This window comes from Oncorhynchus masou, chromosome 24 (assembly GCF_036934945.1).
Source record: "Oncorhynchus masou masou isolate Uvic2021 chromosome 24, UVic_Omas_1.1, whole genome shotgun sequence".
Lineage (NCBI taxonomy): Eukaryota > Metazoa > Chordata > Actinopteri > Salmoniformes > Salmonidae > Oncorhynchus > Oncorhynchus masou.
The window spans coordinates 92473841-92496078 of NC_088235.1; the positions used below are offsets into that span (position 1 = coordinate 92473841).

A 22238-nucleotide genomic window follows, 5' to 3' on the forward strand; every position below is an offset into this window, starting at 1 on the left:
TTACATTACATTTAAGTCATTTGGCAGACGCTCTTATCCAGAGCGACTTACAAATTGGTGAATTCACCTTATGACATCCAGTGGAACAGCCACTTTACAATAGTGCATCTAAATCATTTAAGGGGGGGGGTGAGAAGGATAACTTTATCCTATCCTAGGTATTCCTTAAAGAGGTGGGGTTTCAGGTGTCTCCGGAAGGTGGTGATTGACTCCGCTGTCCTGGCGTCGTGAGGGAGTTTGTTCCACCATTGGGGGGCCAGAGCAGCGAACAGTTTTGACTGGGCTGAGCGGGAACTGTACTTCCTCAGTGGTAGGGAGGCGAGCAGGCCAGAGGTGGATGAACGCAGTGCCCTTGTTTGGGTGTAGGGCCTGATCAGAGCCTGGAGGTACTGCGGTGCCGTTCCCCTCACAGCTCCGTAGGCAAGCACCATGGTCTTGTAGCAGATGCGAGCTTCAACTGGAAGCCAGTGGAGAGAGCGGAGGAGCGGGGTGACGTGAGAGAACTTGGGAAGGTTGAACACCAGACGGGCTGCGGCGTTCTGGATGAGTTGTAGGGGTTTTAATGGCACAGGCAGGGAGCCCAGCCAACAGCGAGTTGCAGTAATCCAGACGGGAGATGACAAGTGCCTGGATTAGGACCTGCGCCGCTTCCTGTGTGAGGCAGGGTCGTACTCTGCGGATGTTGTAGAGCATGAACCTACAGGAACGGGCCACCGCCTTGATGTTAGTTGAGAATATTTTAGATTTGTTTAACACTTTTTTGGTTACTACATGATTGGTGTTATTTCATAGTTTTGATATCTTCACTATTATTCTACAACATAGAAAATAGTACAAATAAATAGAAAATGAGTAGGTGTGAGGACCTGAGCCCTAGGACTACCTGACATGATGGCTCCTTGCTGTCCCCAGTCCACCTGGCCGTGCTGCTGCTCCAGTTTCAACTGTTCTGCCTGTGATCATTATTATTTGACCATGCTGGTCACTGTCTGTCTTCTTGGTAAGCAACACCAGTGTAGATTTTGCATTGTGTTTTAGTGTGAATTAATCTCCCAGTGTCTGGTGAAAAGCTTACTGAACCAGGTTTTCTAGGATTCTGGCTATACTTAACTACATTCTTTCTTTTTTTATCCTGAAAAATGTTCTAGTGCTGAACGATTACAATCATATCCATAACACAAACAAGCCACCACTATGCTTGAAAATATGAAGAGTGGTACTTAGTAATGTGTTTTATTGGATTTGCCCAAAACATAACACTTTGTATTCAGGACAAAGAGTGAATTGCTTTGCCAATTTTTTTGCAGTATTAATTTAGTGCCTTGCTTCAAACAGGATGCACAGGCTTTCTTCTTTTCACGCTGTCAACTAGATTAGTATTGTAGAGTAACTACAATGTTGTTGATCCATCCTCAGTTCTCTCATCACAGCCATTCAACTCTGTAACTGTTTTAAAGTCCCCATTGGCCTCATATTGAAATCCCTGAGCAGTTTCCTTCCTCTCCTGCAACTGAGTTAGAAAGGACACCTGTATCTTTGTAGTGACTGGGTGTATTGATACACTATCCAAAGTGTAATTAATAACTTGTTTTACAAAAACATTTTTGACTGATTTACCAATAGGTGACCTTTGCGAGGCATAGGAAAATCTCCCTGGTCTTTGTGGTTCAATCGGTGTTGAAATTCACTGCTCGACTGAGGGACCTTACAGATAATTGTATGTGTGGGGTACATAGATGAGGTAGTCATTAAAGTAAAAAACGCTATTATTGCACACAGAGTGAGTAAATGCAACATGAGACTTGTTAAGCAAACTCATTCATTTATTTAGACTTGCAATAACAAAGGGCTTGAATACTTATTGACTCAAGACATTTCAGCTGTTCATTATTATGGGGTACTGTGTGTAGCCCAGTGAGTACACACTGCACGTACACAGATACTTACAATTCATGAAGCACTTTTATACATTGATAACACTAGGACCACAGAATGAGCTCACCTTAGTGATGAGTAAGGACAATCACCACCTGATAACAATATCACCGCCAGTGTTCCATAGTTGATGTGGACTAAAACACCAGACTCAGGAAATAAAAGGGATAATGAGGAAGGTAAGGATCAACGTATCAAATAATGATAAGGGGGTGGAATTACCCTTTAAATGCACCCCTTCCTTCATGATGGAAAAGCATCCAGGCTTAGTGAGGAAAGCACGCTCAACAGTAGTCCAGTTAAGGACAGTCCAGTGTGCTAAAACTCTATCGATGCACATGGTCATGTTTCATATCCGCCTGAAGAAATATAACATTCTACAAAATACATCAAGGTAATTTACCTCAGTAAATTCAACATTTACACTTTATAGGTATCCTTTATAAAAGTGTTACGTAAGCATATCCCTCGGTCACTGCAATACCTTCTGTCAGAGATAGAAGCGGTAGTGAGAGCAAATGAAAAGGAAGGAGAAAGTCAGCAATAGAAAGTGAGAGGATTGTTTGTGTGTGAGAGACCGAGACAGACAGAGGGAGCGAGACTGTTAGCAGCCACAGAGTAGATTTCCTGAGTGGCTACAGCAGTAAGTGTAGCATGCTCACTATGGCCCATCTTAAAACACAAACCATGTGCTGCTTGCTGGAAACTCTGATTCAACACACCAGGACTTCTAATGCAAAAGACACACCCATCACACAAAGGACCGACAAATCTACACATAGGGTGCTCATGTGCAGACAACTACGCACACACACCATGCTAACCTTATGTTTAATCAAAGAAGACTCATACCTCTTCAAATTGGATATTTCTTTAATAAAGAAACTGGAAAACAATTCTTATGTGAACAGCGTCATTTGGAAGCCAATCAGGCAGAAGACTAGCAGTAGTGTGCTATGCAACCCAGTTATCATTAAAAAACTCTTTCCATGAACCAACATTACATGTTAATAATAAATCAATAATTTATATTAATCTGACTACAATTGCTATACCTATCTCTATTTGTATCTGTATGTACAAATCACTTGGTAAAATGCATAGGTGGTAATTTCCATCTACAAGACAGATAAAAATATTGGACTTAAGAAAAATAAATAGCTTGATCTTCAGAATGCTTCATCCAGCCCCACAAAACTTCCATCCTTCATCCTGTGCAGCGGCCACGTGCTCCTCAGAAAGAAAAAGAAAATGTTGGAAAACATTCCAACTGGGGGTTGGATCTCATGGTACTGAGTTATAGTACAGGTTTCCCACTTACAATTCCAATTAAGAAGCTTGTTTTGGGATGTTGGAAATGCATTTTGTTTCAATTATTTCGGATAGCAAATGAACGCAGCATTATTGCACGGAAACAAACGTCACAGTTTCTTCCAGTTTTAGGGAGGAGGAGAGGGAGTGGAATAGGTCTTTGGCTCATCTCTGGTTGTTGCTCACTCGCTCTCTCTCTCTCCTTCCATTTTCCATCCCTCACAAGCCATTCTTCACCAGTTCGTGGGCTCCACTTTCATCGATGACCAGGGTAGGGCGGAACTCTCGCCCACTCACCAGCTCCTCCAAACCCTGCAACACAACAGGAAATGACATCAGACTATTATATCAACAACACTGGTAAAACTGAATTAAGTAACTATAACAAAGAATCACTTTTTAATATTTATTTCTATTTGAACTGAATTAAGTAACTATAATAGGAATCACTTTTTAATATGTATTTCTATTTGAACAGGTCCCTACTGTTAAATCCCTCCCCCTTACCTCTCCGCCATAGGACACCAGTGGGGAGATCTCACATTTGATTGGCAGGTCTGTTCCATCCTTCAGACTGTGGGGAAAAGAAGAGGAGGAAGGAATGAGAGAAGGAAAGGTTCAGTGCTTTTCTCTTGTGTATGGAGTGAGAAAAGAGAAGAGGCAGCTGGATGTGTGATTCTCTGCTCCAGCTGTTCTTAGATGATTAGATGTTTGGAGCAAAGCATTAGAGCGTTCACATCAGAGAGACTCCTAGACCTTTTTCCTGGACCCAGATAAACCCTATTCCTGGGGTAAAAAGCACTTTCAGAGATTCCATTTAGTCTAAGAGTAGGCTTCATCTGGGTCCAGGAAGACTAAGTAGGCAGTTTGAAGTGGAAGTGAATGAAGTCTATATTGATTGGGAGAGAGCATATATCATACAGAAAGAGCCATTACACCTTATTGCAATCTAATGACACCACTAAGTAGCATTTATGAACATTTATGAATGTAATAAATATTTTTAAAAGGCTGTTGAATACGCTACTTTAAATCATAATCTTTGAACAATGATTTAAATGTATTTAGTGTTGCCGTCACAATCACAGGTAACTGGTCAACATCAGATCTGAAATGGCCCCTCAAAATCAATTGCAAAGCATGCCCAGCGCCCATTACCCATGACCCAGCATGCTCCACATTCCATGGGTTAGTAGCTACTGTCCCAGTTAGCACTAGGGCCTGCACCAATATCTTATGCATCCTTCCTTCCTTCCCTCCCTCCTTCCTTGAGATAATCACTGCTCTAGGATGGTTTGATTGGTGAAAGCAACAGGATGATAAACTGGCCTACACTTACCGAATCACATGCAGACCAAGTCAGTGGGCAGGTCAGGTACCCTGTGACCTCACTATGACTTTTGACCAGGGCCCTAGTACAGCTAAACCCCAGGCTGCATCTCAACACACTAGTCCCTTCCTCTCCTTCCCTTCACCCACACTGATAATAAACTGACCAGGTGAAAGTAGGACAGGAGACAGAGGAAGCCAGTATACAGAATTGAGACACAGCCCAGGTGTGTGTGTGACAGTGAGCAACTGTGTGAAAAACAAAGCCCCGTCACCATGCAGTAACTCAGTCAGTAGCACAGAAAATAGTTACTTCTGGTTGACATCAGCTGTGCCACATCCTGCAGGTCCATCTCTGGAAACATTAAAACATTACACAGGACACACAGGGTTAAGGGGAACCGAGAGAGGGATACTGTGAGAAAAAGTGGGATTGTGGAAAATGTGTGACAGGGAGACTATATGGTGATGAACGTGACAACAGGTGGAGAGATAAATAGAATGTATATTCACTGTGAGTGTGTTTGGTGTGTGTGTCTCTCACCTGGGTATAGCAGGCACACGTGTCCCGTTCTCATCTATAAAGTGTCCTGCAGCATTGAGGACCCAGCGGTGATGCAGGGACATGAGGGCGTGTTTCACCGTGGTGGGCGTGTCTTTACCGTCCTGGCTGTCGGCGTTCTTCAGGGCAGAAAACTCATCTTCACGAAGAACCTCATACACCACAAAGGCCCTGAGACACACAAAACAGTGTGAAAATGAATCTTGTGCTACCGTTTCCAAGGTAACCCACGCTTGAACAACAAAACATATTTATCATCTTTATCAAAACAACCTGAGAATGGCAGAGTTCTAAAATAGAGCCACATAGAATTGCATCCTCATTGCAATGAGAAATCCTTTGACTCCATGTAAAGTTCTAAAAGCAGCAACATGACACAGAGGTGATGTCATGAATCAACTGCTGAGAAAGAGACTGGAGCAGCTCGTAAAACCAACATCTTACAGGCCCCAGCAGCCAGAGGAGGAGGGCTGGGCTGGCTCTGGGACAGTGGCTATGGAGCTGGGATTTGGGCTAGGTGTCTGAGGTCCTGGAACCTGCCAAGGAGATGGGGGATGGAATCTGGGGCTCCAGAGATCTGGGTGTCTGGACTTGGGTCTTACTAACGGATGCATGGCTGTGTCTCCCCCTTCCCTCTCCACAGGCTAAGGGGAAATGCAGCCAGCTCCACACATGCTAAAGTCAGCTGGAAAAATCACTGCACTTACTTGGCAAACTGGAATATGTCAAAGACAAATTTTTCCATTTTAATCCCGTTGGGTTTGTCGGGTTTGATTAGCCGTCCCTGCGTGTCCACATACAGGATTTTCTTCTGGGCCACGTGATGCTGCAGCTGAGGCTCAAACGTCCTGAGAGAGAGTTTCAAGTTTCAATGTCACATGCACAAGTAATGGCTTTTTTTTGTGAGCTCTAAACGCCAACAGTGCAGTAATTAATAACAATGTAATACAAAAAACAACAAGGTAGAACAAAAACACGAGACATAAAAACAAGAACAAGTAAGTGCACGCACACACACCTATTAAAAGTCAGTTCCTGTACTATATTTACAATGTGCAGGGATACTGGATTGATAAAAGGTAGATAGAGCCTTCAGAAAATATTCATACCCCTTAAATTATTCCACATTTTGTCATGTTTAAGCCTGAATATGAAATGGATTACATTTTTACCCATCTACACATCCCATTACGACAAAGTGAAAGCAGGTTTTTTGACAATTTGGAAAATTTATTGAGAATGAAATACAGAAATATCAAATTTACAAAAGAATTCACACCCCTGAGCCAATACATGTTAGAATCACCGGCAGCGATTACAGAAGTTTGTCTTTTTGGGTAAGTCGCTAAGAGCTTTGGATACCTGGATTGTACAATATTTAGCCATTCTTTTCCAAATTCTTCAAGCTCTGTCAAATTGGTTGTTGATCATTAATACACAACCATTTTCAAGTCTTGCCATAGACTTTAAAGACAATTTAAGTCAAAACTGTAGGTTGGCCACTTAGGAACATTCACGGTCTTCTTGGTAAGCAACTCCATTGTAGATTTGGCCTTGTGTTTTAGGTTATTGTCCTGTTGAAAGGTGAATTTATCTCCCAGTGTCTGGTGGAAAGCAGAATAATCCAGGTTTTTCTCTAGGATTTTGCCTGTGCTTAGCTCCACTCCATTTATTTGTTATCATGAAAAACTCTCCAGTCCTTAATGATTACAAGCATACCCATAACATGATGCAGCCACCACTATGCTTGAAAATATGGAGAGTGGTATTGTGTTGTATTGGATTTGCACAAAACACAACACTTCATATTAAGGACAGAAATGTAATTGCTTTACCCCTATTTTTGCAGTATTACTTTAGTGCCTTGATGCATGTTTTGCAATAGTTTTATTCTGTATAGGCTCCCTTCTATTCACTCTGTCAACTAGGTTAGTATTGTGGAGTAACTACAATGTTGTTGATCCATCCTTAGTTCTCTTATCACAGCCATTCAACTCTCTGTTTTAAAAGTCACCATTGGCCTCATTGTGAAATCCCTGAGCAGTTACCTTCATATCCTGCAACTGAGTTAGGAAGGACACCTGTATCTTTGTAGTGACTGGGTGTATTGATACACCATCCCAAATGTAATTAATAACTTCACCATGATCAAAAGGGATATTGAATGTTTGGTTATTTTTTTATATATATTTTAACCCATCTAGCAATATGTGCCCTTAATTGCAAGGCATTGGAAAATCTCCCTGGTCGAATCTATGTTGAAATTCTCTGCTGGACTGAGGGACCTTACAGATAATTGTATGTGTGGGGTACAGAGATGATGTAGTCATTAAAAAAAATCATGTTAAAACCCTATTATTACACACAGAGAGAGGACATGGAACTTGTGACTTGTTAAGCAAATGTCTACTCCTGAACTTATTTAGGCTTGCCATAACAAAAGGGGTTGAATACTTATTGATTCACGACATTTCAGCTATCATTGTCAACTGATTTGTAAAAAAAAAGAAAAAAAAAAGAAATTATGGGGTATTGTGTGTAGACCAGTGACAAACACATCTCAAATTAATCCATTGGAAATTCAGAATATGGAAAAAGTCAAGTAGTGTGAATATTTTCTGAAGGCGCTGTATGTGAGGTGACGAGGCAACAGGATATATGATAAACAGAGTAGCGGCAGCATACAGTGGGGCAAAAAAGTATTTAGTCAGCCACCAATTGTGCAAGTTCTCCCACTTAAAAAGATGATTGCTCCCACAGTTGATTTCTTCAAACCAAGCGGTTTACCTATTGCAGGTCTATAATTTTTTTTCTGGTGTCCTTTGACAGCTCTTTGGTCTTGGCCATAGTGGAGTTTGGAGTGTGACTGTTTGAGGTTGTGGACAGCTGTCTTTTATACTGATAACAAGTTCAAACAGGTGCCATTAATACAGGTAATGCAACTCAGTGGAGTTCTATTTTGACAGAGGAGAGTCCCTGGCGGCGTAGTGTGTTACTGATGGTAGGCTTTGTTACTTTGGTCCCAGCTCTCTGCAGGTAATTCACTAGGTCCCCCCCGTGTGGTTCTGGGAAAGAATCTTGAAGGGAGATTATCAGTGGTCTTGTATGTCTTCCATTTCCTAATAATTGCTCCCACAGTTGATTTCTTCAAACCAAGCGGTTTACCTATTGCAGGTCTATAATTTTGTTTCTGGTGTTCTTTGACAGCTCTTTGGTCTTGGCCATAGTGGAGTTTGGAGTGTGACTGTTTGAGGTTGTGGACAGCTGTCTTTTATACTGATAACAAGTTCAAACAGGTGCCATTAATACAGGTAACGATCTTAAAGAAGAAGTTACAGGTATGTGAGAGCCAGAAATCTTGCTTGTTTGTAGGTGACCAAATACTTATTTTCTACCATAATTTGCAAATAAATTCATTAAAAATCCTACAATGTGATTTTCTTTTTCTCATTTTGTCTGTCATAGTTGAAGTGTACCTATGATGAAAATTACAGGCCTCATGTTTTTAAGAGGGATAACTTTTACACATTTTATTATCAATTGGCCAGTAGAATGGAGGGAAGAGCTGGCTGATTTTCCCTTGACCTTAATCGCGCCAGGATCCCCCACTCCTGCCTAGAAAGTCGGCTGACCCTCTTGGGTAGAATGAAAATATGGTCGGAATTGTTAAGTTCATGTTTTAAGTATCCCTATATTTTTGTTATTACGGGGCTATCACTCAGTCAAGAGTGCGCCTGCACAGGGAGTCTTGTTGTTGATGGACCTTGCCTTGAGTAGAATGGCTACCCTATAGTATAGTAAACTTTGTTAAACTGGAACCTTGTCGTTGTCATTTCGAGTTAACATTGGTAGCAGAAGATGGCTAATAACTACAATGTGCCACTGACGAGAAGAGGTCATATGAAAGTTGGAAAAATGAACTTGGAATCTGGACCCCTGGTTACTAATCTAGACGAGAAAAAGCAAGCACTTGCGGTGGTATTATCACTCGAGGGAAGAGCGAGAGATGCAGCACTGGAAATATCCCTGGAGGATTTGAACAAGGATGACGATATGGGAACTTTGATCAGAGCACTGGATTCCGTATTTCTTAAAGAAGAGAAAGACCATGCCTACGAGGCATATTCAAACTTTGACAGTGTTACGAGAGATATTTTGGTTGCAATGACGGACTACATCACTGATTTCGAACAGAGGTACAATAGGATGCGCAAGTATGACATGGTTCTCCCGGATGCAGTGTTAGTTTTTCAAGTTGCTAGATACCGTCTCTCTAGACGGTAGGGAGAAACAGTTGGCTTTGACTGCTTGTACTGTGCTGACTTTTGCATTCATGAAGTCGGCACTAAAAATACTTTTTGATTATTTTGACCATTTTTTAAGTTAAACTGGAACCTTGTCGTTGTGTCATTTCGAGTTAACAGGAATTACAGAAAGAGCCCAGGCCAGATGAATAGAAGTCAGAATTGAGGTAAGTAACTGCCGATCTGATGTTCAAAAGTTATTGTCAGTTGTAGGAAATTATAGCAGATACATTCCCTGCAAATAAAGTAAAAAATAAACAAAATATTCACAAAATAGCTAAGTTGGATCGAGCTTGCAAAACCACGGCCAACCACGGCGGAGAGAGAGAAAGGGGGTAAGAGAAAGACGGGGATGCAGAGAGCGAGAGAGAGCGAGAACAACAAAGACCCCACTGAGAGTACACAGTGGCTGACCACTGACTGACCCAAAAATAAGAAAATCCTTGACTGTACAGACTGTGGGCATAGCCTTGCTAATGCGAGAGGCAGACCTGGCTCTCAAGAGAAGACAGGAGGTGCCCACTGTCCACAAAATGAGGTGGAAACTGATCTGCACTTGCTAATCTCCTGCCAAATATATGACCATATTAGAGACCCACAAAGAATTTGAAAACAAATCCAACATTGATAAACTCCCATATCCAGGGCATACAATTAACACCTGCCAAATGCGGGTAGATTTAGGTTTTGCAGGTAAGAATGTCTATATTACCAGCCACGTGGCGGTTGGTCAAGTTGCAGGGCTCTACAGTGCGAGCCCCACATTGAATAAAAATAGTAAAAAGTCAAGTATGAGCACATGTGAGTTAGGGTCAGAAAAATGCTGCAGTAGTTGTTTTCAAAGTATTTCTGCTGTTTTGTTTTATAGCTGCTAAATTGCAAAAAGAAATAGAAATCCTAGACTGAACAAAAACATAAATGCAAACGTGTTAGTCCCATGTTTCATGAGCTGAAATAAAATATCCCAGAAATGTTCCATACGCACAAAAAAACGTTTCTCTCAACTTGTGAACAAATGTGTTTACTTCCTTGTTAGTGAGCATTTCTCATTTGCCAAGATAATCCAGCCATCTGACAGGTGGCATATCAAGAAGCTGATTAGCAATATCATTCCACAGGTGCAGCTTGTGCTGGGGACAGTAAAAGACCATCGTAGATTGTTTGGTCGATAGGCTGTTGGTCGACCGAGATTTCTTTAGTCGAGCAGTAGCAAAAGAATGAAATACAAATATCATGGTGTACAAGACACCTGTCTGATTCGCATCTGTTTAAGTGGACTAATCCATTGTGGAGGCCCTGGGGATGGTACAGTTCATCACTCTAAGACATGTGCTACTGAAATTGTATATGGTTATATTACATAAGAACAATGGTAAAACAAAAGCGCTTTCTCCCGTGTTGGATAGTGATAGCTGTCTACGGTTCTGAAACACATCAGTGCATTGTTGAATTGGCGCCTTTTCCTAGACAATGTTGCTATGTGCATAATAGCAAAGTTAACCAGCACATTTGTCTTGAGAACAATACAGCGGAGGCAGAAACAGAATGTGGAGATGAGAAAACCGCCATTGCCTTTTCTATGAAAAGTGAGGAGAGAGGAAATCACAACTTAATTAGGTCTATAATCAATAGCCTAACTGTTAAATGTGCCTGGCTTTATAAATCAATATACTGTATCTACAGAAATAAGACAGATCCTGCTTCTGTTGCCTGTTTGAGTTTTTAATAGCCTACTCATTCCATGAGCATCAAGCCTCACAATGACATGTCGAGTAAACATTTTCACAAATGTGGCTGTTTTTAATTTTTTCTTTGCTGTAATGAAGGCTTTACACTTTTTGTCCCTCAGAACAGCCTCCCTGGTATTATTTATGTAATGTTGTTTACACTGTTTCAAATTGTCAGAAAACTATTATAATAATAATAATGCTTCTTTTTCTTGATCTAGTTATTGTTATTACTATTATTACGGCACAATCAAATCAATTGCTGTCGGACTCCCGCTAACCATTTGTGTGTTAATTATTGAATCAAACAGTGTGCTTAAAGCATCAGACAAGCTCAGTGAATATGGTTGATTTGATTAAAACACATCAAATGTGTCAATATATGTAAAAATATACACGTTTTAAAATGTTGACCAATTGATTGGTCAAAAGAACAGACGACTCCTGGTCAACTAAGATTTTTTTTAGTCAAGGACAGCCCTACTTTTGTTTAATGATTATTTCACTTGCTTTGGCAAGTGTGTTTCCCATGTCAAATCAAGCCCATTTGAATTGAACTGAAAGGGGGGATGCAGAGAGAGGTGGATGCAGAGAGAGAGTGAGATCAGGAAATTTGAAACACACACTTGGTTTTAACTGTTAAAAGTGAAGAGGGAAAAAAAACAACCTTCCAAACTAAACTTCACCTTTTTCTCCTTTCATTTAGATTCTGGATATTCATTAAAGTCACTGCGATGTTTCCAGGGATATATCAGCTGACAGACACTCCTCATTAGAAACCAGCTAGGTCCAAAGCCACTACTAAGCTCTTAGGTTATGAGGCTCCCACTAGGCAAGTAATGATCTCAAATACCTGCTTAATGAGGGATACACATTCACCATGTAATTACTCACTTACTGTATGGAGGTGTGTGTGGCTGTGTGTTTGCATAAATGTTTGTGTGTGTTTGAGACTCACTGGACGATGTCCCTGAGGAAGGCTAGGGTGAAGAAGTGATTGGCGACGTTTCCTGCATTGAACATCAGCCGTCCGTCCGCGCTGCGCTTCTCAGCCGTAGCCAAGGTGATCTCGCTGTACTCTACCACCTGGTAATGTCCGTCGACCTTACAGACCACGCCCACCGCCTCCGTTGGATTGGTCTTCTCCACCACCTGGAAGTGATGCCAGAGGAAGGGATTTAACCTGGGTCAAAACGTCTCAGAAATGTAGATATGGATGGGATTCTTAAAAATAGCATTTGACTCGACATTTGTCTGAATCAGAAATCCAGTCCTTAGCCCATCTGGTTGGTAGTCAAAATGACAGAGCTGGGCTTGATGAGAGGGTTAGTATTGGGGCAAGAATCCACATCAACTAATGTTTGTCAGTTAATGACACGAGGGTGGGTCCCTGCATTCCTCTGATCCTACTACAGCTTACTACAGCTCTCAACTTGGAGTTAAATACACTATATATATATACACACAAAAGCATGTGGACATCAATGCTCTCTCTAAACTGTGTGGTGCACAGGGCGAGACTGCTGTGCAGAAATACAGTATCCGCCCACGGAGAAGCACGAGATTGAACTTCACTCAACTTTCTAGAGTTTTCCCTGTTAGTTAACACTATCAACATTTCCCTTTACTGTGGCAATTGTGATAGAATCAATGCAATATTAGCCACTTTCAAAGCAACATACGAACACAAAACTAACTATCCAAGACTTATTAGTATGCAAAACAAATTACACACGACTTAGTTGTCGGCAGAATACATCAGAGTAGGTTTCTATTGCATTGACACGCATGCCTCAGCCCGTACTCCACACAGACCGGTGCGGCATAACCAATAAGAGCTGCAGTAGGTTTATATGTAAATAGACCATTGCCATATATGGATCTGTGCCATTTACTTTGAAATGGACTGTGTTTACATTATGAGCGGTCTTGAGTAGATGCGCTTGTTTTGAGAACAAAGCGAGAGCTGCATGAAACAACCATGTGTGCACATTCTGTTAATATCCTTTGCTAGTTAGTGAGTCGTCAGCAATAGGGGAGTGATTTCTTCCTACAAGAGCACAAAACATGTACATTTCTAGAAATCTTTGAAAAGCAAGTCAGGTAAAGATTTGTTCTAGTCTTAAAGGGAGAATTTTGTATTTTGAGACAGGCTTGAATAAGCAAAGTAGCCAATAGGCAGAGGGTAGCGTAATTTGTCTGATTCTCTGTAATAATGGTATGGGAATAATAATGCATTTAACTTTGTAATGTGTTTTCTTGAATCAAACAACACAGAACATTTTCAGTCACCTCCTTGACTGAAGGACAAGGGGATACACAGGTTAATGTCAAGCCCTGCATGTTTGTTTTCAAAAGTCTCATGGAATGTAGGCCTACACTTTGGCCTCGATTGTAAGCTGAACTACAAAACAGCCATTTCCACGTTAAAATGTTATGAGATGCATTTTCTCCCTTGTTTTTGATGGTAGGCCACTCTGGTAGGCTTATATTATGATTAAATAGCCACAGTAGTCTACTTGGCCACAGTTAAAACTAACCTAAAGCAGCTACAGCCTCAGCTGACGCGTGTATAAAATCGAGAAAACAGCCATGCAATCTCCATAGACAAACAAGGCAGTAGAATGGCCTTAATGAAGAGCTCAATGTATTTGAAAGTGTCAGTCATAGAACACCACCTTTCCAACAAGTCAGATTGTCAAATTTCTGCCCTGCTAAATCGGCCCTGGTCAATTCTAAGTGCCGTTATTGTGAAGAGGAAACTTCTACGAGCAGTTCTCAGCTCAGCCACGAAGTGGTAGACCACACAAGCGCACAGAATGGGACTGCCGAGTGGTGAAGCATGTAAAAATCATCTGTCCTCGATTGCAACACTCACTACCAAGTTCCAAACTGCCTCCGGAAGCAACGTCCGCGCAAGAACTGTTCGTTGGGAGCGTCAGGAAATCGGTTTCCATGGCCGAGGAGCCACACAAAAGCCTAAGATCAACATGTGCAATGCCAAGCATCGGATGGAGAGGTGTAAAGCTCGCAGCCATTGGACTATGGAGCGGTGGAAACGGAATCACTGGAGTGAGGAATCAAGCTTCACCACCTGGCAGTCTGACGGACAAATCTGGGTTTGGCGGATTCCAGGAGATGGCTACCTGCCCCAATGCATAGTGCCAACTGTCAAGTTTGGTGGAGAAGGAATAATGGTCGGGGGCTGTTTTTCATGGTTTGGGCTAGGCCTCTTAGTCCCAGTGAGGGGGAATTTTAACGCAACGGCATACCATGACATTCGAGACGATTCTGTGCTTTGTGGCAACAGTTTGGGGAAGGTCCTTTACTGTTTCAGCATGACAATGACCCCGCCCACAAAGCGAGGTCCATAGAGAAATGGTTTGTCGACATCGGTGTGGAAGACCTTGACTGGCCTGCACAGATCCCTGAACACAACCCTATCGAACACATTTGGGATTAATTGTAATGCCGACTGCGAGCCAGGCCTAATCGCCCAACATCAGTACCCCACTTCACTAATGCTCGTGGCTGAATGAAAGCCAGTCCCCACAGCAATGTTCCAACATCTAGTGGAAAGCCTTCCCAGAAGAGTGGAGGCGGTTATAGCAGCAAAGGGGGGGACCAAATCCATATGAAATGCTCACAACTTTGGAATGAGATGTTTGATGAGCAGTTGTCCACATACCTTTGGCCAAGTAGTGCATTGAATTAAACATTTTTAGGGACATTCTCATGGTCTGTCAAGTGACTGAGAAGAACCCAAGCCAATAATGCAGAACTAAAGCCTGAAATGTCAACTTAACAATCTGCTGAAGGTCTTGCAGAGCATTGGTGTGTGTGTGTGTTAACTGCTAACCGTTTGTTCCAACAGGAGCAGGCCTGTCAGTAATAACTAACTAAAGGAGATAGGAAGGAGTTTAGGGGGAATACAGAGGGTGAGGGAGGAGTGTCCACTCATGTGAAGAAAGCACACTAATGAAGAGTAATAGCAGCGTCTAGTGTCAAACTGGGACCAGCCAGCCAAAATATTTCTGAGAGTGTTTGCGCGCGTGTTCCTGTCCTGAGACGGTGATGAGAGGATGTTAGACGTCATAAAGCTGCCATCAGGAGGAAATGGATGATAGAACAGCTAGCGCTCCATCTCTGCTCGTATTTCCCACACCTCACCCAAGTCCGAGTCCTACTAATACTATTCTCTTCACATTACTCATGAACTGGTCTCACAGTGTGTGTGTGTGTGTGTGCGAGCGTGCATAGTGGGGATGCTGTACTGCTGAATTTGAGCCAGCTCTCCAACATTAAGGTCAAATAAATACAAAAAGAAAAATAGTTTAATAGTTACACTGCCACGCTAGTTAAACAAGTCGTAAAAACTGACGCTTTCCTGAGCAACAAAAAAGTTAAGTTTCGTATTTAACTTGAAAATTAAAGAGAGCCGCACACTCTAGGAGCTCAGATGCAAAAATGTAATTACCAACATTTCGACAGCCAAGCTGTCTCCATCAGGGTATAATCACAAACACTGCGGGATGACTCGTTATGTAGTGTCAAAAGACACAGGTGTCTGTAATCATGGCCAAGAGTGGCCTAATATCATTGGTTAATTGTCAAATATTAAAATGGCATACAAAGAACAGCATAGAATCAACAAATGGATAGCATACGATCATAAATTAATTTGACTACAAAAGCTTACAAACAATTACAATGGCAAAGTCACAATAATCACAAGAATGGCTTCAGATCAAAGTCTACGTTGAGACCGAAGGGAGCAAGGGTCTTTAAGTTAAATGGCTGCTGTCCCTGTACAGGGATCAACATCAGGGGAAATGTCAGAGTGACAACTAAAAATACAATTTCGTAACATTGAACATTCTTGAAAATGCAAGTGTCTGACACCCTTCAAAAGATTAGAATGTTGGTAATCAAACTGCGTTTTCCAATTTAAAATAGCTATTACAGAGAACAAATCCCATGCTTTTGTTTGAGAAGAGCAATCAAGAACAGAAACATGTTTTGCCATGACAGGTTTTACACATTTACATCTGAAGGTAAAAGTATGACTTACATTCTGATATCTTGCTCTTATTTTTCTTCCTGAGTATCCCATTGATCAAATTAAGTGCCGTTATCTTTGATAAAATCCATTTTTATAGCCTAAATCTAAACATTTTGTAAACTATTTGTGCCGTGAATTGCATCTCTATCATTTTTTTACGGAGCATTTGGCGTGATTCGCCCCTGTAAACAATCGTTTACATAGTCATGGTGGGTGTCAGTGCATTCCTATGGATGTTTGCAACACAGTCAAACAAAGTTGTTTTCTTTGCTGGGAGAATTGAATTGACCGAAGTGAGCTGATTTGAAGACAACGATAAATGACGCACCAATAATTTTAGCAAAGCTTCATTGATTGACTATAGTTCTGCCCAAAAACCACTTATCTTCATGAAATCTAGCTGGGTAGATAGCCAATGAGCTGAGGTAAACGCCAGTATGTAATGGTTTGGGGTTGGACCACAATTCCTTGGTTGTAATTGCATGCGCAGGGAACTCCATTTTTGCCTTGACGATCAGAGGGGTTGCTGTTAAGGCTTTTTACGAGCAGCTGTATTTCGGAAAGTTGTAGTTTCAACGATTTCATTGAAGATATCCTCGCGAATACTTCATGTAAAGCGATGTCAAACTCTAAAGTAAAAGTGAGACAGATTTTTTGTTTGAGGAATCTTGGAGTGTTATCATTATCATTAATGTGTGTGTGTATTATATATATATATATATATATATACACACACACACATACAACAATGGCCGGAGTTGAATGGAACACCTTAGTGACTGTGCCCTCTGCTCTATACAATCAATACATATCTGTTTATTTTATGTGATGATAAAAGGCTAATAACATAAAAAAATTGTATTGTTTCTTTCACAGTGATAGCGACTCCGACTGGGAGGCCCCGGTGCCAAGCTGCCCGCTCTACCTGTGCCCCCAGTGGTGTTCATATGCCACAGTTCATTACTGCAGGCATGACTGTGCCTCAGAGCCAAAAGGGCACAGCATGGAGGCGTCGTTGTGTTCTGTGTCACATGAAATGCACCACTTGTTCAGTTTGCCTCTGCTTTACATCAGAAAGAGACTGCTATGGGACATGGCACAGGCAGCAAAATATTATGACGAGGACTTCCAAGGGGTGTGTACATTTTTTTTTTTAATATTTATTTTCTAATATTTTTTAAAACATTTTGTGTGCGTGTGTGTGTGTTAGAATTGCTTTTTGATATGTTATGTATATAGTTATTTGCACTGCTGTATATAGTTATAGGTCATTTCACCAATTCGGGTACTTGGGTACATTTGGGCAACTTGTGTGGGACACCTGGGTGACTTCATGCTAAATGTCATGTAGCTCACCCATTCCTGAAGTTATCAGTCTCAAACTTTGCACACCTACAGTTGCCCTCTTGTGTTATCCATCATTATCTCCAGCATCCTATCTGACAGTGTGGCTATTCTAGTACATGTGAAAGATGATACAACAATAAAAAACAGAAAACGTATGCCCTTTCTTTCTCTTTTCTTCCACCAGATCTACTGTGTTATATTCTCCTACATTCAATTAACATTTCCAAACTTCAGAATGTTTCCATTCAAATGATACCAAGAATATGCATATCCTTGCCTCTGGGGTTGAGCTACAGGCAGTTAGATGTGGGTTTGTCTTCAGGCGGAAATTGAGAACAAAGGGTTGCAGCCATAACAGGTTAAATATCCAGGCAGCCTCTCGTTTTAACAATAAATTACCAAGGTCAACCCCTCTCCTAGGGAGGGTGACATGTTCGATGCCAATATAACGCAGAGACGAAATCGAGTGGCCTGCCTCCAAGAAGTGGGCAGCAACTGGGTAAGTAAAGTTTTTACACCTAACGGTGCTACGATGCTCTGAGATACGTACTTTTAATTCGCGCTTTGTTTTACCCACATCATTTTTACCACAAGGACAAGTTATAAGATAAATAACTGCCTTAGTGGAGCATGTAATAACACCTTCGATTGGGATCGATTTCCCTGTTTGTGGGTATTTGAAGGATCTACATTTATAAGTGCCATTGAATTGAGCACAGCCACTACATTTGTAATTTCCATCCAGTAGGGGCGCAAATAGACGTTGTTCAGGAATATCTTGGGGTGGTAAATCAGAGTGTACCAATTGGTCTCTGAGATTTCTTTCCCGCGAGAATACGACCAAACGAAGGTCGAAAACACATTACTGAGACTATCATCGGATTTTAGAATGTGCCAATATTTGAACAATTCCCTTAATTTGTTCAGAACGCTTTGAATAGCGGGTAGTTAGAACACAAGAATGTGTATTTTTGTGAGACTGACCTTGAAAAAGGTCATGTCTCGTTTTGCTTTGAATTTTGTCAATGGCAATATTAATCTGATCATTCTTGTAGCCCCTCTCCTTGAACTGTCTTTGCGTCTCAGACATATTTCTGTCGAAATCTGATTGTTTTTTGCAAATTCTTTTGATTCGACAGAATTGGCTATAGGGCAAACTATTTTTCAAGGGAAGTGGGTGACAACTATCAGCCCTCAACAAACTCTTACGATCAGTAGGCTTCCTGTAAAGATCAGTGTATAGAACATGATCTTCTGATCTTGTGTGAAGATAAAGAAAACTGATTTGACATGTATCAGATTGCATAGTAAATCTCAAATGAGAAAAGCATGGAACGCCTGGAGCTGTTTGCATCATCCCTCCATAGAACAAAAATATCATCAATATACCGTTTCCAAATAATGAGGTTAGGCAAGAAAACATTTGAGAGGATTGAAACCCCACATACAAATTAGCATAGTTAGGAGCCATAGGGGATCCCATAGTAGTACCCTTCATCTGAATAAAGAAATAATATAGAAACATGAAATAGTTGTGAGAGTACGACTTCAGCCAATAATGCATGCACTGGAAGGTAGTTCATTAGGGTCACGTTGCAGAAGAAAATGTTCCATAGCTTCAATACCGCCCTCGTGTGGAATATCTGTGTATAACGACTCAACATCAAAAGTAACTAACAAGGTATTCTCAGGGAGAGGATCAAGAGATTCAATGATAGAGATCATACTGCTGGTGTCCTTTACAAAGGAGGGGAGCTGTTCTGCGAGTGGTCTAATAACAAAGTCAACAAAAGTAGATAGAGGGGCCGTTACTGCATCAATGCCCGCTACAATAGAGCATCCTGGAGGTTTTGTAACATTCTTGTGTAATTTCGGCAAATATAGAAAGTGGCAATTTTAGGGTGTTAAATAGCCAAAAATCATGTTATTTTTTGGTTATCTGACCAGAACTTAAATACCCATCTAGGACAGTAAAGATAGTATTCTGTAATTGGGAAGTAGGGTCACTTCTGAGTTTCTTGTAAAAATGTGTTGTCAAGCAGCTGTCTATGACACCCTTATCAGCAGGACATATCGGATTGTAAATCAAGTAAAGCTTGTTTTTCATCCTTAGGTAGATTATGGAAAGATTTGGACCCCTGTTTATTCTTAAGGAGATGTCCAACATCTTTTTCCACAAGTCTGCAATATCTCGATAGAGTCTCGATAGAGTGATTGCGATTGGCTGGAGGTATAAAATAACGCTTGCTTCTAAAAGGAGTCTGAGGATGTGCAGGAGAGCAACCTACTGGTTCAATAGATGTGTTAGAATTAGGGGAGCTAAAGTAACCCCTTAAACGGATGTTTTATAACGTGTAGTTTTGTCACCCAACACAATGCCACATTCTAATAAAGTTGAGGGAGTGTGTAATTGGCATGCTGACTGCAGGAATGTTCACCAGAGCTGTTAATGTCAGTTTCCCTATCATAAGCTGCCTCCAATGTCGTTTTAGAGAATTTGTCAGTACGTCCAACAGGCCTCACAACTGCAGAACACGTAACCAGGCCAGCCCGGGACCTCCACATCCTGCAGGATCATCTGAGGGGGGGTGGGGTGGTGCAGGGGAGTATTTTTGTCTGTAATAAAGCTAATTTGTGGGGGAAAAACTATTCTGATTGGCTGGGCCTGGCTGTCAAGTGGGTGGGCCTATGCCCTTCAGGGCCACACATGGCTGCACACCTGCCCAGTCATTTGAAATCCCTAGACTTGGGCCTAATGAATTTATTTAAATTGACTGATACATTTTATATAAGGTTAACTCAGTAAAAAAATTTAATTGTTGCGCTTATATTTTATTCAGTATAGGTTTGTGTCCTATATAATCTCAGCCATCAAACTAGAGAGAAATACTTGAAGTAGCAATGAATGCGCATCCCTGGATGTGTTTTAAATGGAATAGTCCATCATATAGTTCCTAACATTGTCTGGCTAAAAACTCCACTGTTCAGACCTCAGCTCTCTGCTACTGAAATCCTGAATGATAGCAGACTACACCCCCACCGAGTGGTGAATTAAAAGTGCAGGTCTTTATAGAGGAAGTCATGCCAGGGCAGTTTTCACTGTTTCAATAAGGGGATTCGGTTAAACTGGCCCAGGTTGCACTGGGCTATGGTCCATCATGTGACCATGCAAAAGACTGGGAGAGGTGTATCCCACTTAAATGGTACAGTAATCTGAGCTGCTCTGTAATATTGTCAACAAGGTAGCATGATGCATCGTACAGAAACATTCAACATTTATTTTCCATAAAATATACGTTTGAATTTCTAACTGGTTTTCATTGGGAAGGCAGGCAAAGCATTTTAATCACAAGCAATCACTTTTGCATGTGAAAGCACAGAATCCTACTCATCACTCCACATGCTTAACCTAAGTCACTTTTGTTTGAGTCTACTTCACCATCGGCCAGGGGGGCGCCCGGCTCACACCCAGGAGGCAGCCAGTTTCCAAAACAAATGCATTTTTACTAGTTGCAAACTCCGCCGACCCAGGCCAGTTTAATAGCATCCCCTCAATAACCCTCTTATTGAAACAGTCAAAACACACCTTCACTGAAAACATAGAACAAAGACTACTTCCTGGTCTGGTATTGTATAACAGGAGATGAACAACCAGGAGATCAAAGATTGGTCTAAATTCATTTTAATTTCTTCCTTCTTATTCAAAAGTGACCAACCACATTGCTTTCAGTTCAAAGCCTTTGTGAACATTGGCTTAGAGGGAGCAGGGAACAGGAGAGGAAACCAATTTAGGATATACTGAGAAAAGGAAGGAAGTAATTTAAGAGTATTGGATCAGTATTGGACCCCCAGTTGAGAGAGAAACACAGAAGAGGGCAGAGAGAGACAGCTAGAGAGAGAAAGAACGAAGAAAAACAAACTTCCAGTGAGAAAGAGCCGGAGGGCTACTAACCTTAGCCCCACAGTCTCCTCCTTTCTGGACACAGAAGCCAACAAAGGCAGGGTCTGCTACTTTAACCAGGATGTTGTCCACACAGTAGACATGGATAAACTTGACCCCCCTCCGATCCATGTCCTCCACGATCCCCTGGGTACCCAGAGCTCTGTAAAGACCCCCGTTACCATCTGAACACACACACGAGACCCCTGTTATCATCTAAAATACACAGACATACACGCACTGACACACGTTAGGTTATGTACCTGGGGCCATGGCCAGCTTGTTTTTGCTCTCCAGGATGATCTTGCCATTGTAGTCCATGGCAGGCAGCATGCCCTGCTGGAAGAATATCACGTTGTCTTTGCACAACCCAAAGTAGCTGTGGCGCGAAAAAAACGTTTTAGTTGACTCCATGGTCCGGCCGCTCGTCATGATGTACCTAGGGGGAAATCAGGAGGCACAATTCAGTTCATGATTCATTCATTCACTGGTCATTATGCACAGGGGTGATACATTGGGTTTGATTCAAGACTAATACAACTCTAAAGACAGTGCTTCAATTGTTTTTTTTTAATCAAAAGTTTGACTTTTCACTGTATCAGTAACATAAGTCCCATAAAATAACTTTGCCAGAAAGTTATTCATAATCCACATAGCCTAATCTGGCAAACATTTTCATGACTTTTAACATCTGAATGCTCTGATCTGACAAAAGCTAAAA

At 41.5% G+C, this 22238-nt stretch overlaps 1 protein-coding gene across 2 annotated transcripts in view; it reads right to left on the reverse strand.

Moving 5' to 3' along the window:
* Nucleotides 1-2790: 2790 nt before the first annotated feature.
* The window catches only part of LOC135513037 (UDP-N-acetylhexosamine pyrophosphorylase-like), a 31674-nt gene continuing 12226 nt past the window's right edge, over nt 2791-22238 (reverse strand). Inside the window, exons 4-11 of one of the 2 annotated variants that reach the window (XM_064935688.1) lie at nt 21781-21956; nt 21530-21702; nt 12127-12320; nt 5845-5985; nt 5120-5308; nt 4889-4930; nt 3754-3820; nt 2791-3558 (exon numbers count right to left, since the gene is read on the reverse strand). In XM_064935688.1, the coding sequence (XP_064791760.1) occupies nt 3466-3558; nt 3754-3820; nt 4889-4930; nt 5120-5308; nt 5845-5985; nt 12127-12320; nt 21530-21702; nt 21781-21956 (1075 nt within the window). In that variant the 3' untranslated portion in view covers nt 2791-3465. The remainder of the gene's footprint in view (nt 3559-3753; nt 3821-4888; nt 4931-5119; nt 5309-5844; nt 5986-12126; nt 12321-21529; nt 21703-21780; nt 21957-22238) is intronic. The other variant, XM_064935689.1, reaches the window with a different exon arrangement.